The sequence below is a fragment of the Oncorhynchus mykiss genome, chromosome 17 (genome assembly GCF_013265735.2).
Source record: "Oncorhynchus mykiss isolate Arlee chromosome 17, USDA_OmykA_1.1, whole genome shotgun sequence".
Classification (NCBI taxonomy): domain Eukaryota; kingdom Metazoa; phylum Chordata; class Actinopteri; order Salmoniformes; family Salmonidae; genus Oncorhynchus; species Oncorhynchus mykiss.
This window is the reverse complement of record NC_048581.1, coordinates 50,678,421-50,694,068: the sequence shown is the minus strand read 5'-3', so window position 1 is coordinate 50,694,068 and position 15,648 is coordinate 50,678,421. Positions and strand designations below refer to the sequence as shown.

The window sequence follows — 15,648 nt, the reverse complement described above, 5'->3', positions numbered from 1 at the left end:
ACACACACACTTACGTGGCCTCTGGGTCGTACTCTGCCCAGATCTTCCTGAACTCGTCCAGGTGATGAGGACCCAGGATGGACCAATCACGTGTAAGGTAGTCAAAGTTGTCCATGATGACCGCCACAAACAGGTTGATGATCTGTGGAGGACAACAGCATCATATGTGTGTGTGTGTGTGTGTGTGTGTGAACGTATGTCTCAGCATGCAAATGTGTGTATATGTGTATGCATGTGTGTGTGTCATTCACCAGGAAGGCACAGAGCATGTAGAAGCTCATGAAGTAGATGATGGCGAAGCTGGCTCCACAGGTCATCTCCTCCCCAGGCAGGTAGTCTGACTTAGGGTCACACCTCTTCCCATACAGACACGCCAACATTACTTCCTGCCACGCCTCACCTGTCGCACACCTGGAGGGAGAGAGAGAGTGGGGTGAGGGATAGAAAGAGAGAGAGATAGTGAGAGGGAGGAAGCAGGAGAGAGGGGAAGGGGGAGGGAGAGGGGTATGAAGAGGGAGAGAGGGGGTAGGGGATAGAGAGACAGTATAACTTACAAAGACAATGGAAGAAAATGGAAACAGAGTTAGTGGACTGATGGATCAGATCACCCACCTGAAGAGCAGCAGCACAGCATGGGGGAACGTCTGGAAGTTGTTGTTCCTGTTGATGTACGTCCCGTCTATTAGCGCTATCTTACCAAATATCTGCAGGAGACACACACATACATCTCATCTGAGAGTGCTGTACGTGTGTGTGTGTGTGTGTGTATGTGTGTGTGTCCAATACCTGCATCCCAACCACAGCATAGATGAAGAACAGCATGAGGATGAGCAGGGCGACGTAGGGCAGGGCCTGCAGCACAACAACCAATTACATAGTCAGACTGGTGCACACTGTCCAATCAAATCCTGAGACTTGTGAAAGGCAAAGAAATGTGAATCTTACGGAATGAGACTTGTGAATCTTACAGAGTGAAAGGCAAAGAAACGGAGTGAACTCTGACCTGTAAGGACTTGATGAAGGTCCACAGAAGGTTCCGGATCCCTTCAGAACGGTTCAGCAGTTTCACCAGACGCATCACACGGAACAGTCGGAAGAAGGTGATTGACACACGGGCATTTTCAGAATCTGCTATCGCTTGCATTGGGTTCACTTCCTGAAGGCATCAAAGAAATAAACAGCTAAAAATGCTTCTTGTCCTGGATTTTACTAAGACTGAATATCAAATCAAATCAAATTCTATTGGTCACATGCACACATTTGGCCGATGTTATTTGTGGGTGTAGCGAAATACTTGTGTTCCTAGCTCCAACCGTTTAGTAGTATCTAACAATTTGCAACGCAATGTCTGGTACAATGAATAAACAATGCTAACGCAGAGTTTCATGCAATGTTTCATGCGATTTCATGCAATTCTCTTGCAGTGTCTACGGGCAAATAATTACAGCGCAGCCGTGGAGACAGTATAGTCCTCCAGAGGAGGCCAGGGCTGCCTGTGAGGGGGAGAGACGGGAGACACAGGAAGTGAAGTCAGACATGAAGTGACATCAGACCCAGGTGGTGGAACAGGAAGTGGCGAAAGGGGACAGGGCCAGCTTTGGAGGTATGCGTGGGGCAAAAGGTGGAGGAGGAAATGGAGGACGAAAGACTGCAGCAAGGGGGGAGAGAGAGGGAGAGAATGCATTTGAGCACAAAAAAAGGACAACGTTGTAATATACGACTGGATGACGGCTGAGGAGTGAAGATGTGAAAATGGTTGATGGGGTCTTCTGAAGGTTTACTGTAATGGCAACTTGAGTTAACATTATGTTTTCTAAAATTACATTTACTTTTCCGAAGCGAAACATGTGAAATGCTGCTTTAAATCTAGAGCCTGACGCCAAACCTGTTGACTCAGTCCCTCGTACAGGAATCACAGTAAAAACCACAGAAGGATGTCAATCTCTTACTTACTAGTAGGAATGATTGACAGTTCGCCGGACACATGGTGGTGGGAGGTGAAACAAGGTGACAGTGGTTGTTTTCTGCCCTTAACAACTGATCTGGAATCAGCCCTCTCAGTCTCAAACAGTAAAAGCAATGAGGGAAATGACCAAACAGTTATTATGTTAGGGGCATAAAGTAACCAAGCAGACAGGGTGTGGTGTGGTGTTCAAGGCGTGGTAGGTGGGTGAGGCAAGCTCCAGCCACGTGCTGCAGGGCTTCAGGAGGATGGTGTGTTCGGGGGGTTGAGGGTGCAGCCGGGGCAGAGGTGGGTGGTAGTGCGAGGGTTACCCCTTGGCGAATACTGACCGCATCCTCAGTGCTATTATTGGGGCCGAGTTCTGACAGGGGAGCCTGTCCTGAGTTTCTCTAAGTGGGTGGGGTGTCAGACAGGGGTGTAAACACAGTCCAGAAAGTCAGATGACAGGACAGAGCTTTTATTGTGAAATATCTGTAGATTTTCCTCAGCCTTATAAATAATAACCGAAGAAGTTCAAAATGTGAAGACAAAAATGCACAGTGGGTCCACCTGAACTGTTTAGTAAACCTTAAACATTTTAGGAACAGTGGGGATTGTGAGTATTACAGTACATAACATATTACAGTACATAACAGTACTTACATATTTCAGAATAACATTACGCAATGGCAATACTCACATCGACTTCACTCAGGATGACGTCAACGACGCTGCCGATGACGATGACAAAGTCAAAGACGTTCCAAGGGTCTCCAAAGTAACCCTAGGGGGAAGGAAAGATATTGTGTATAAAAGGTATCTTAACCTACAGACACTCCAGCTCTGAACCTTGATGGCCATGAGTTTGAGAAGGGGGCAAGACACAATGAAGAAGTACGAAGTTGCTACATAACCACTGTGCTATTATTCTGGATTCATTGTGATCCCACATTGATTTGCAAGGCATCTTGGGAAGTGTAGTGCATTCAGGACATGGCTATGGACCACTGACCTTAGCTTTGAAGGCCATGAGTTTGAGGACCATCTCCACAGTGAAGAGCACAGTGAAGATCACGTTCAGCATGTCTGACAGGTCGGTCACATGGGTTGACTGGTTACAGTGCTGTGGGAGAAGAGAGAGGGGGGAGAGAAGAAGGAAATTAAAAAGGGAAGATATTTATTCATTAATATTATTTGATTTGTCATTTTCCAGGATGAAATCTCTTGAGAGGCCCATCTTGTTTTCAAGGGTGTCCCCCCCCCCCCCCCCCCCCCCCAAAAAAAAACAGACCTCCTAGGTATGGAGAAGGGATGGACATATCTAGTAGGAACATCTCGCAGGGGCCATCGTATTGATGTGACGCAGGAGAAGTCCTTTCAAAGAATCCCGTTTTAGTATTTGAAATGAGAAGGTTCCCTGAACCACCTCCAATAGCGTTACCTGCATCCCCAGACACATGGTGTTCAGCATGATGAGCAGGAACATCAGGTACTCAAAGTAGCAGGAGGTGACGATGTACCACACGTTGTACTGGTACGGGTTCTTAGGAATGTAGCAGCGCAGCGGCCGGGCTTTCAGGGCGTACTCAACACACGCACGCTGTCATAGGGAAGACGGGACACAGAGGGGTTACACACGTCTGTGTGTTAGAACAACAAACATAACAGAGAGAGAGAGACACACACACACACCCAGATACACACCTGGTTCTTATCCAGCTCGCAGTTCTTGTACTCCTGTTCTCCCTGCTCCTGAAATGTAACGATGACGAAACCCACGAAAATGTTCATCATGAAGAAAGCGATGAGGATGAGGTAGACGATGAAGAAGATGGAGATGGCGATGCGGTTGTTGTACACCGGACCCATATCCTCCATGTTAGAGTCTATGGCCTTGTAGAGCAACCTGCGCGCACACACACACACACACACACACACACACACACACACACAGGCATTTGAGCAAGCATGACATACATACATTGTTATGTGTTCCATATTACTTTACTAGGCATGCCATGTGATAGATACAAAATCCCAAGCTTCTATGTACTGTATGTCTCACTTTGGCCAGCCCTCGAAGGTGGAGACAGTGAAGAGAGCCAGCATGCCTTCGAGGATGTTGTCAAAGTTGAGCTCTGCATTGATCCATTCTCTCTTATGGATGGTCATCGGATGGATGGCACCTTCCTGGTACCTAATGTAGTTGCCCCTGAGAAGGAGAGAACGAGGGAGGGAGAGAGAAAGAGAGAGTGAGAGAGAGAAAGAGAAAGAGATAAAGAAAAAAAATGAAAATAACAAAAATGAAAGAAATAAAGAGATAAATGAGTGAAAGAGAGTACATGGGAGAGGAGAGAGTGGCAGAGAAAGCAGGACTAATTTCATGCTCCATTCTGTACTTTCATGCAATGTTGTGTGCAAGGGAATAAACAATATCACTGCACTCTCTTACTTGCACTCCTCCTCTGTCATTTTGTCAGGATCTGTGCAGGCATAGAATTTGCCCTGCAGGGATGAACATGAACACATACATACAGAACATGAGCGAGAATATTAGCTTTGACTGTGTGTGGACTTCTGTTTTGATCATCAGGTGTATAAACGACCATACATCCCTATAAACTACCATACTTCCCTATAAATGACCATACATCCCTATAAACTACCATGCATCCATCTAAATTACCATGCATCCATATAAATTACCATACATCCCTATTAACTGCCATACATCCTTATAAACTACCATGCATCCATATAAATTACCATGCATCCAGATAAATGACCATATATCCCCATAATTTACCATACATCCCTATAAATTACCATACATTCCAAAGAATTGGCATACATCCTTATAAATTACCATACAAATTACCATACATCGCTATAAACTACCATACATCCATATAAACTACCATAAATCCCTATAAACTACTATGAATCCCTATAAATTACAATACATCCCTAAAAATTACAATACACCCTTGTAAATTACCATGCAAATTACCATACATCGCTATAAACTACCATACATCCCTATAAATTACCATACATCCCTATAAATTACCATACATCCCTATAAATTACCATACATCCCTATAAATGTCCATACATCCTTATAAATTACCATACATCCCTATAAACTACCATACATCCCTATAAATTACCATACATCCCTATAAATTACCATACATCCCTATAAATTACCATACATCCCTATAAACTACCATACATCCCTATAAATTACCATACATCCCTATAAACTACCATACATCCCTATAAATTACCATACATCCCTATAAATGTCCATACATCCTTATAAATTACATCCCTATAAACTACCATACATCCCTATAAATTACCATACATCCCTATAAACTACCATGCATTCATTTAAATTACCATACATCCATATAAACTACCATACATCCCTATAAACTACCATACATCCATATAAATTACAGTACATCCCTATAAACTACCATGCGTCCATATGAATTACCACACATCCCTATAAATGACCATACATCCCTATAAACTACCATACATCCCTATAAATTACCATACATCCCTATAAACTACCATACATCCCTATAAATTACCATACATCGCTATAAATGTCCATACATCCTTATAAATTACATCCCTATAAACTACCATACATCCCTATAAATTACCATACATCCCTATAAACTACCATGCATTCATTTAAATTACCATACATCGCTATAAACTACCATAAATCCCTACAAACAACCATACATCCATATAAACTACCATAAATCCCTATAAACAACCATAAATCCCTATAAACTACCATAAATCCCTATAAAAAATGATACTTCCCTATAAATTACCATACATTGTTATAAACAACCTTTAATCCCTGTAAACAACCATACATCCCTATAAATTATCATACATCCCTATAAATTACCATACATCCTACCGGTCCTTGACTTTCGCGATGTCATTTACTAAATAGCCTCCAACACTCTACTTGGATGCAGTCTATCACAGTGCCAACCGTTTTGTCACCAATGCCCCATATACTACCCACCACTGCAACATGTATGATCTCGTTGGCTGGTCCTCGCTACATATTCGTCGCCAAACCCACTGGCTCCAGGTCATCTACAGGTCATCTATAAGTCTATGCTAGGTAAAGCTCCGCCTTATCTCAGCTTACTGGTCACCATAGCAACACCCACCCATAGCACTCGCTCCAGCAGGTATATTTCACTGGTCATCCCCAAAGCCAAAACCTCCTTTGGTCGCCTTTCCTTCCAGTTTTCTGCTGCCAATGACTGGAACGAATTGCAAAAATAACTGAAATTTGAGACTTATATCTCCATCACTAACTTTCGGCATCAGCTGTCAGAGCAGCTTGCAGCTGTACACAGCCCATCTGTAAATAGCCCATCCAATCAACTACCTACCTCATCCACATATTTGTTTTTGTTTTTCTGCTCTTTTGCACCACAGTATTTCTACTTGCACATCCTCATCTGCACATATATCCCTCCAGTGTAAATTACTAAATTGTAATTACTTCGCCACTATTGGCCTATTTATTGCCTTACCTCCTTACTTCATTTGCACACACTGTATACAGATTTTTCTATTGTGTTATTGACTGTACGTTTGTTCATCCCATGTGTAACTCTGTTGTTGTTTTTTGTCGCACTGCTTTGCTTTATCTTGGCCAGGTCGCAGTTGTAAATGAGAACTTGTTCTCAACTGACCTATCTTGATAAATAAAGGTGAAATAAAAAATGAATAAAAATAAATTACCATACATCCCTATAAACTACCATACATCCCTATAAATTACCATACATCCCTATAAACTACCATACATCCCTATAAATTACCATACATCCCTATAAACTACCATACATCTCTATAAATTACCATACATCCCTATAAACTACCATACTTCCCTATAAATTACCATACATCCCTATAAACTACCATACATCCCTATAAATTACCATACATCCCTATAAATTACCATACATCCCTATAAACTACCATACATCCCTATAAATTACCATACATCCCTATAAATTACCATACATCCCTATCTAGAGCTCACCTTGAAGAGCTGGACTCCAATGCAGGCGAACATGAAGTCTAGCAGCATGGTGACCAGCACGATGTTGCCAATGGTTTTGATGGCCACAAAAACACACTGGACCACATGCTAGACCACAAGAGACAGCAGAAACCAGCATATCAGACGGGTACTTCAGGACCAGATCTAGAAAAACATGTGGCTGCTGGGTTGGTCAAAGTGTTGCATTTGGTGTGTTAGGTAATGGGAACATGTAAAAAAAACAATGAGAATGTGAATATAGTGTCAGTGTAGCAGGTAAGGAGTACTGTTGAGGGGTAGAAGTGAGGAGTAGAGAGCACAGGTAAGCTCACCTTGAGGCCCTTGGCCCTGTTGATGGCCCTTAGGGGCCTCAGCACCCTCAACACCCTGAGGATCTTCACCACAGAGATAGCACTGGACCTAGATAGGGCAGGCACCACATCTCACACTTGACTTGTCTATAGTCTGTATTTCTAGAGAGAGACACACACTCATAACTGAAGCTACATCAAGCATTATGGAATAGATCCAGTTGTGCCACAGGATTTGAACGACATTATACATTCCCAGGGACTACTTACTCCATGAGCATGGAGAGGAGGGATACGCTGACCACAATCAGATCCAGGATATTAAAGGAGTTCCGGCAGAAGGAGCCGGGGTGCATGATGGCGCCGTATACGGTCATCTGGAGTAGAGGCGGAAGGATACTGAAGATGACGAGACTGGTTGAGACATAAACCCTCTCAAACCAACAAACAATTAACCCACATGAACTCACAGCTACTCATGTGAAAACACATAGAGTTGAATAGGGCTGCGGTGCAGGTTAAAGTGGATGTAACATAATGTCGAGAGAGTTTGTCACATTACCGATGTACCGTTGCTGCAGAAAAGGTGCATGTACTTGGTAATGTAAACATGTAAGACATGATCCCATTTAGAAAAGTGCCTTTCTAATCCAGGACAGCTACTAGTAGTGGAGCCGACAATGCCCGGTTACCTTGAGGACAACTTCCACAGTGAACACTGAGGTGAAGACCACATCAGCGGAGGCCAGCACCTACACAGGGGAAACAGGGCAACATGACAACGTGGGCGGATTCATTTCAGCCTAGTAGCGCGCCAGAGCTCTTCAGCAGAATCTCTAACGTGGTACTCCGTACAGTCTTGCAGTCATGCTGCGTAGGTTAAAGACAGTGATGCCATGAAGCAGAGAAAACCCCTTTGTGTCAGTTATTTTGGTCAAAATTAATTCCCTTTCGACTTTCTTTACTGAAACAAATGCTTTTCCATCTGCGATAAGGAGGTGAATGATACAGCAGGCAGAGCACGCATGTCTGTGGGCACCTGGTTCCTGAAGGACATGGGGTCGATAGGGTCCTCGGCAGCCAGGGAGATGCTGCTGAGGAGGATGAAGAGGAGGATGATATTGGTGAAGGCGGTGGCGTTGATGATGCGGTGGCACAGCTTACGGATCCTGGAGGGGGACAGCATTTACGTCACAGGAATTTAACTGCAGACACTGTTATGCAGAGTGACTGACAGCCAAGTAAGGAGGCTAAAACAGCCACATATGGCCAACATCATAATGCATTCATCGTAATCCATTCATCATCACCACCATCATCAGTACATTTTTGGTCATTTAGCAGTTGGTCTTTTCCAGAGTGACCCCAAGTCAGTGGATTCAACTATAAGGCAGATAAACAACAACATATCATAGTCTTAGCAAGTACATCATCATCCCCATAATCATCACCATAATCATCATTACTTGTTATCAGAGCTAAAGATATAGAAGGAGCTGGCCTCTGGAATAGGCACCACCTCCTCCTTCAGCTGCAGGTCTGCCATTGGCCGTGGCCTCGGGGTGTCAGGGATATCAGGCTCCTCCTCCTCATCATCACCTGGATGAAAGAATGAGCAGGAAACGTGCCACGTTCTAAATTCGGAGTTCTCTGAGATCCAGATTAGATTGACATGAATGTGCCCAGAGGTGTGTGAGGTTTTACCAGGGAAGTCAGCAGGCGGGAAGGGGTCCTTGATCTCGTTCACGTTGGACTCAAACTCGTCCACTCTCAGCTGTGACATAAACAAGCATTTTGATTAGAGTGGGGCCTGGGTTCAAATCCCACCGGTTATACTGACACCAAACGTGGGGCGGGTTTCTCCAGGAAATATACAGTGGTGTGTATTCATGGATGCCAAGGGAAGCCAGGCTTCCCCAAGTATTTGACCAATAAAAATAAAAATAATTAAATTATTTATATTTTGTCTCTCTCTGTGTTTTCATAATTTTAGGTCAATACGCAAGTGGCTGAATCTCATGTAGAAATCATCTGAGTGAGGCAGCCTACAGGGAGGAAGTCAGAGACCTGGCTGTGTGGTGCCAGAATAACAACCTATCCCTCAACGTAACCAAGACAAAGGAGATGATTGTGGACTACAGGAAAAGGAGGAGCGAGCATGCCCCCATTCTCATCGATGAGGCTGTAGTGGAACAAGTTGAGAGCTTCAAGTTCCTCTGTGTCCACATCAACAACAAAGTAGAATGGTTCAAGCACACCAAGACAGTCGTGAAGAGGGAACGACAAAGCCTATTCCCCCTCAGGAAACTGAAAAGATTTGGCATGGGTCTTAAGATCCTCAAAAGGTTCTACAGCTGCAACATCGAGAGCATCCTGACTAGTTGCATCACTGCCTGGTACGGCAATTGCTCGGCCTCTGACCGCAAGGCACTACAGAGGGTAGTGCGTACGGCCCAGTACATCACTGGGGCTAGGCTGCCTGCCATCCAGGACCTCTACACCAGGCGGTGTCAGAGGAAGGCCCTAAAAATGTTCAAAGACCCCAGCCACCCCAGCCATAGACTGTTCTCTCTACTACCGCATGTCAAGCGGTACCGGAGTGCCAAGTCTAGGACAAAAAGGCTTCTCAACAGTTTTTACCCCCAAGCCATTAAGACTCCTGAACAGGTAATCAAATGGCTACCCGGACGATTTTCATTGTGTGCCTTCCCCTCTTTTACGCTGCTGCTAGTCTCTGTTTATCATATATGCATAGTCACTTTAACTATACATTCATGTACATACTGCCTCAATTGGGCCGACCAACCAGTGCTCCCGCACATTGGCTAACTGGGCTATCTGCATTGTGTCCCACCCACCACCCGCCAACCCCTCTTTTACGCTACTGCTACTCTCTGTTCATCATATATGCATAGTCACTTTAACCATATGAACATGTACATACTACCTCAATCAGCCTGACTAACCAGTGTCTGTATGTAGCCTCGCTACTGTATATAGCCTGTCTTTTTACTGTTGTTTTATTTCTTTACTTACCTATTGTTCACCTAACAGCTTTTTTGCACTATTGGTTAGAGCCTGTAAGTAAGTATTTCACTGTAAGGTCTACACACCTGTTGTATTCGGCGCACGTCACAAATAAACTTTGATTTGATTTGATGCTGTCTGGACCAAAAGCGTATAAAATGTTGGCCCTTAGAATTTGATTGATTGATGCCAGCAAACATTTGGCCTCCCTTGATATAATTTTCATTAGGCAATCAGCGCTGAGCTGGGTCAGTTAAGAACAAATTCTTATTTACAATGACGGCCTACACCAGCCAAACCCGGACGACACTGGGCCAATTGTGCGCCGCCCTATGAGACTCCCAATCACGGCCGGTTGTGATACAGCCTGGATACAGCCTTGTTGATTTGATGATGTTTGACTGTTAAAGTTGAAGTGGTTCTGGAATAGCAGAGGCAGCGCTCCTGTTGTCTTTGTGCTGTTTTGCTGTAACTCCATGGTTCTAAACCAGTCGTTGTTTAGTAAACTGTCCAAAACATTACCTTGCTTGATCATGCTGCAGGTGATATAGCTGTTTGTTTCATGCAATAGTTGCTTTGTGGACTTCACTGGACAGATGTTGCTCTCCAGTGTTGTATGTGTAGTCTAATCTATTCCGCCCCTGTGTGACTGCTGTCTTTTTGTTGTCATGGTGTTATTGTATACCACGGTGGCGTATGAACGAATGGGTTATAGAGCAAACAACGCAATTATCACAATATTAGTTTTTTTACTGGCTTGGCTTCTTCTGTCATTTTACCCCCGCACCGCTACTGGAAATATCTGACCTTGGCTGTGGTAGGGATGCCCTCTATTTTGGCTCTCTCCGCTGCAAGCTTCTTGGCCAGGAGGGCTTTCTCCTCTGTGGCCTTGTCAGGCATGTTAGCCCTGAGCAGCTTCTTGCGTTTCTTCTCCTCAGACTTCTCCTTCTGGGCCATGGTCAGACTCTCAGCCTCCGCCAGGTTGTCCACGGCGATGGCCAGGAACACATTCAGCAGGATGTCTAAGTGCTAGGGGTCAAAGTTCATTACGGTAGGAAATGGAAGAGAGACACGAATGTACCCAAGGACAGAATTTAAGTCTGATTTCTGTCTGGGAGAGTAGTTGGGCAGCACACACACACACACGCACACACACACGCACACACACAGGCACGCATGCACATACGCACACGCACACGCACACGCGCACACACACACACACACACGCACACACACACACACAGAGGATACAGTTTCCGCAGACGAAGAGGATGATGAAGTAGATGCTGACGAGGATCCCGGGCATGGTGGGACCGCCATGCGCCATGATGCCATCATACATCACAGAGTTCCAATCCTCCCCCGTCAGGATCTGACAGAGAGCGAGAGGCAGGGAAGGAACACAGTCAGGCTCCCACTGACAAATGATCGGCCTGCTTTTCCACAGTGAATGAAACAAAAAGCAAGGGCTGATGTCCAACATTTTCCTGTCATACGTGTACATATGCTCCTTCAGATGTCCATATTGTCCTTCATCTTGTTTGTGTGATAAATCTGTTAAAAATAATGAGAAAAAAAACTGTATTTCCTTGCCCACCTGGAAGACACTGATGAGAGCTTGGGGGAAGCTGTCAAAGGTGCTGCGGGGTTTGGGCGCATTGGGGAAGTTGAACTTCCCCCCGAACACCTGCATGCCCAGCAGAGAGAAGATGACGATGAAGAGGAAGAGGAGGAGGAGCAGGCATGCGATGGAGGGGGTTGAGTTCAGCAGGGACACCACCAGATTACTGAGAGACGTCCAGTACCTGAAGCACACACACACACACACACACACACACACACACACACACACACACACACACACACACACAGGGTAAGTGCTATGCACTTCCTATGAAGCTACAAGGTGTAAGATGTAAGATACAATCAATTAATCAATAAACCCATCAATTAATTGGACCAATCCTGGACCTGGAGAACCGTGGTGTGTGCAGGCTTTTAATGGAGTCCACCACTAACACACCCAAAAGCCTAATGCAGCCTAATGTAAAGTCTTACTTGGTTACTTTGAGCAGCCTGAGGAGTCGAATGCAGCGCAGCACAGAGATCCCCATGACGGTCATGACGTCCATGCCGACCAGGACGAGTTCCAGAATGCCGGTGGAGACCACGAAGCAGTCGAAGCGGTTGAACAGAGACATGAAGTATTGCTGGAGACCCAGGGCGTACATCTTCATAAACATCTCAATGGCGAACAGAGACAGCAGCACCTTGTTGGCAGTGTCTGGGAGGGGGAAGGGAGAAGCGGGGGGGGGGACATGGGGTAGAGAGCGAGAGAGGTCTGCATGTGTTAGCCATGGCGTAGACAAGAGCCCTGTTAGATGCTGGGATTGTGTGTATATGGGTTGAAGCTATGGACATGATATGTAGACCCTGACCTTGCCACTCGGTGAGTTGCTGGGACTGCTTGTGGTGTTCAGTAGCGATGGCCAGCGTGTTCAGGAACACCAGAAGGATCACCCACCAGTAGAACATACGGGACTTCACATACACAAGACACTTACGCCGGAAGAAAATGTTCCATTTACGAGCCAGCTTGCTGAACAGAGCAAGTGAGAGATGAGGGAGAGGAGGAGGAAGAGGTGGGATGTTAGGAGGAGGTCTGTCAGACTTTTGTTTTATCAAAACACCCGAGTGTTGTCCCGGTCAGAGGCCGGTGTAGGTGCGTACTTACTAGTAGTACATTATTTTTTGCATGGTGTCCATGTCCTTTAGGCTCCCTGCCTCAGATTCTCCATCCTCCAGCGTTAGCAGGCCTGGGGACAAGAGACACTGGTGTCAGCAGGTTGACTTTCATTCATTTTGAACTGGAAGCAGAACTGAGAGATTTCCCCTTAGATAATTCAGCTGCAATGTCAAAATTGTCTATATTGTAAAAATTCATGAAAATAAAAATATTTAAGGTTAGGGTGAGGCATTAGGGTTAACAGTGTGGTTAAGGTTAGGGTTGAGGTTAGGGTCAGGTTTAAAAAAAATGTATGACTTTGTGGCTGTGCCAGCTAGTGACCGCTCTGCAGAGCTGCCACCAGAACAAGATTCATGACATAAAATGCCAACCTGCAGGACGTCTGCAACGGGCTGACTCCTATTGTAGTCCTCCCTCTATTCTATTGTGTGTTGGTGATAGGGTTAGGACGCCATAAGTACCCTGTCCTTCCCCATCGGCGTCCATGACTTCGGCCTGTGTGATCCACTCCATGTAGCCCTTCAGATCCTCATCCAGCTGCTGGGTCTCCCTCATCTCTGTGTACTCTCCACGCGCCTTACCCTTCTCTCGCTCCTTAGTGAATTCACTGACGGAGGAGAAAGAGAGATGGAGAAAAGATGAAAGTGAGAGAGATGAGTGTGTGTGTGTGTGTGTGCGTCTGTCCTCTTACCCACTGAGCACACCCAGAACCAGGTTGAGTACGAAGAAGGAGCCAACCAAGATGAGTGTCAGAAAGTACATCCACGGCCACTCCATACCGATGGCATCATTCACCTGAGGAGAGAGAGAGAGAGAGAGAGAGAGAGAGAGAGAGAGGGAGAGAGGGAGAGGGAGAGAGGGAGAGAGAGAAGGAGTGGAAGGAGAGGAGAGAGAGAGCGAGAGAGGGGGGGATATAGAGGGAGACAGAGACAAAGTGAGGGGGAGAAAGAAAGAGAGAGAGGAAGAACGAGAGCGAGAGAGCGAGAGAGCGAGAGAGTGAGAGAGAGAGAGAGAAAGAAAGAAAGAAAGAGACCAAATTGAGACTCTGCATGCAGAATTCTGCAAAAATATCCTCTGTGTGCAATGTAAAACACCAAATAATGAATGCAGAGCAAATATAGGCTGATACCCACTAATTATCCAAATCCAGAATGAACGGATCAATTCTACAACCACCTAAAAGGAAGCGATTCCCCAACTTTCCACAACAAAACCACCACCTACAGAGAGATGAACCTGGAGCAGAGTCCCCTAAGCAAGCTGGTTCTGGGGCTCTGTTCACAAACACAAACACACCCCACAGAGCCCCAGGACAGCAACACAATTAGACCCAACGAAATCATGAGAAAACAAAAAAAATATTTACTTGACACATTGGAAAGAATTAACAAAAATAATTGAGCAAACTACAGTGCTATTTGGCCTTAAACAGAGAGTACACAGTGGCAAAGTTTTGACTATGTACAGACTCAGAAAGCATAGCCTTGCTATTGAGAAAGGACACCGTAGGCAGACCTGGCTCTCAAGAGAAGACAGGCTACAGTATTTTTCACACTGCCCACAAAATGAGGTGGAAACTGAGATGCACTTCCTAACCTCCTGCCAAATGTATGACCATAATAGAGACACATATTTCTCTCAGATTACACAGACTCACAAATAATTAAACATTTTTAAAAAAGTTGTTGATAAACTTCCATATCTATTGGGTGAAATACAACAGTGTGCAATCACAGCAGCAAGATGTGTGACCTGTTACCACAAGAAAATATCAACAAGTGAAGAACAAACACCATTGTAAATACATCCCATATTTATATTTATTTTCCCTTTTGTTCTTGAACTATTTGCACATTATTACAACACTGTCTATAGACATAATATGACATTTGAAATGTATTTTGGAAATTTGTGAGTGTAAAGTTTACTGTTCATTTTTTACTGCTTATTTCACTTTTGTTTATTATCTATTTCACTTGCTGTGGCAATGTAAACATACGTTTCCCATGCCTAAAAAGCCCCTGAAATGGAATTGAAATTGAATTGAGAGAGAGGGGGGGGGGGGTGGATGGATGGGGAAACAGATGGATAATGAGACCGAGTGAGAGGACAGGTACGGGCTACATTAACGGGGATGAAGTACATAATGCAACAGGATGAAGCAGTACAGTAACATTAAGGTATAGGGGTGATGTAACACAGTACCCAGTAGAGCACGTCGGTCCAGCCCTGGGTAGTGATGCACTGGTAGACAGTGAGCATAGCGAAGCCCAGGTTGTCAAAGTGTGTGATGCCGTTGTTGGGTCCGGCCCATCCCGCCCTACACTCTGTCCCGTTGATGGTGCAGCGCCGACCATTACCGGCCTGGGCACATGGAGATGCCTTCTCATTCTCCACTGTGGCTATGATATCTGCAGGGCAATGGGGGAGAGAAGATATAGGCAGGGTGTGTGTGTGTGTGTGTGTGTGTGTGTGTGTGTGTGTGTGTGTGTGTGTGTGTGTGTGTGTGTGTGTGTGTGTG

The 15,648-nt window shown here is 45.0% G+C and overlaps 1 protein-coding gene across 2 annotated transcripts in view; it reads right to left on the bottom strand.

Annotated features, from left to right (window-relative positions):
* The window catches only part of LOC110494953 (dihydropyridine-sensitive L-type skeletal muscle calcium channel subunit alpha-1), a 32,685-nt gene that overhangs the window by 3,794 nt on the left and 13,243 nt on the right, over positions 1-15,648 (bottom strand). For both annotated transcript variants that reach the window (XM_036948177.1, XM_036948178.1), the window contains 28 exons: positions 15,333-15,538; positions 13,819-13,922; positions 13,589-13,734; positions 13,116-13,197; positions 12,820-12,980; positions 12,440-12,665; positions 11,979-12,186; positions 11,633-11,753; positions 11,189-11,403; positions 9,059-9,128; positions 8,821-8,953; positions 8,394-8,523; positions 8,047-8,106; positions 7,625-7,731; positions 7,376-7,463; positions 7,044-7,151; positions 4,395-4,447; positions 4,008-4,154; positions 3,647-3,848; positions 3,384-3,542; positions 2,955-3,065; positions 2,643-2,726; positions 1,446-1,493; positions 1,004-1,156; positions 787-852; positions 613-704; positions 252-411; positions 15-142 (listed from right to left, as the gene is read on the bottom strand). In XM_036948177.1, the coding sequence (XP_036804072.1) occupies positions 15-142; positions 252-411; positions 613-704; positions 787-852; positions 1,004-1,156; positions 1,446-1,493; positions 2,643-2,726; positions 2,955-3,065; positions 3,384-3,542; positions 3,647-3,848; positions 4,008-4,154; positions 4,395-4,447; positions 7,044-7,151; positions 7,376-7,463; positions 7,625-7,731; positions 8,047-8,106; positions 8,394-8,523; positions 8,821-8,953; positions 9,059-9,128; positions 11,189-11,403; positions 11,633-11,753; positions 11,979-12,186; positions 12,440-12,665; positions 12,820-12,980; positions 13,116-13,197; positions 13,589-13,734; positions 13,819-13,922; positions 15,333-15,538 (3,568 nt within the window). The remainder of the gene's footprint in view (positions 1-14; positions 143-251; positions 412-612; positions 705-786; positions 853-1,003; positions 1,157-1,445; positions 1,494-2,642; positions 2,727-2,954; positions 3,066-3,383; positions 3,543-3,646; positions 3,849-4,007; positions 4,155-4,394; positions 4,448-7,043; positions 7,152-7,375; positions 7,464-7,624; positions 7,732-8,046; positions 8,107-8,393; positions 8,524-8,820; positions 8,954-9,058; positions 9,129-11,188; positions 11,404-11,632; positions 11,754-11,978; positions 12,187-12,439; positions 12,666-12,819; positions 12,981-13,115; positions 13,198-13,588; positions 13,735-13,818; positions 13,923-15,332; positions 15,539-15,648) is intronic.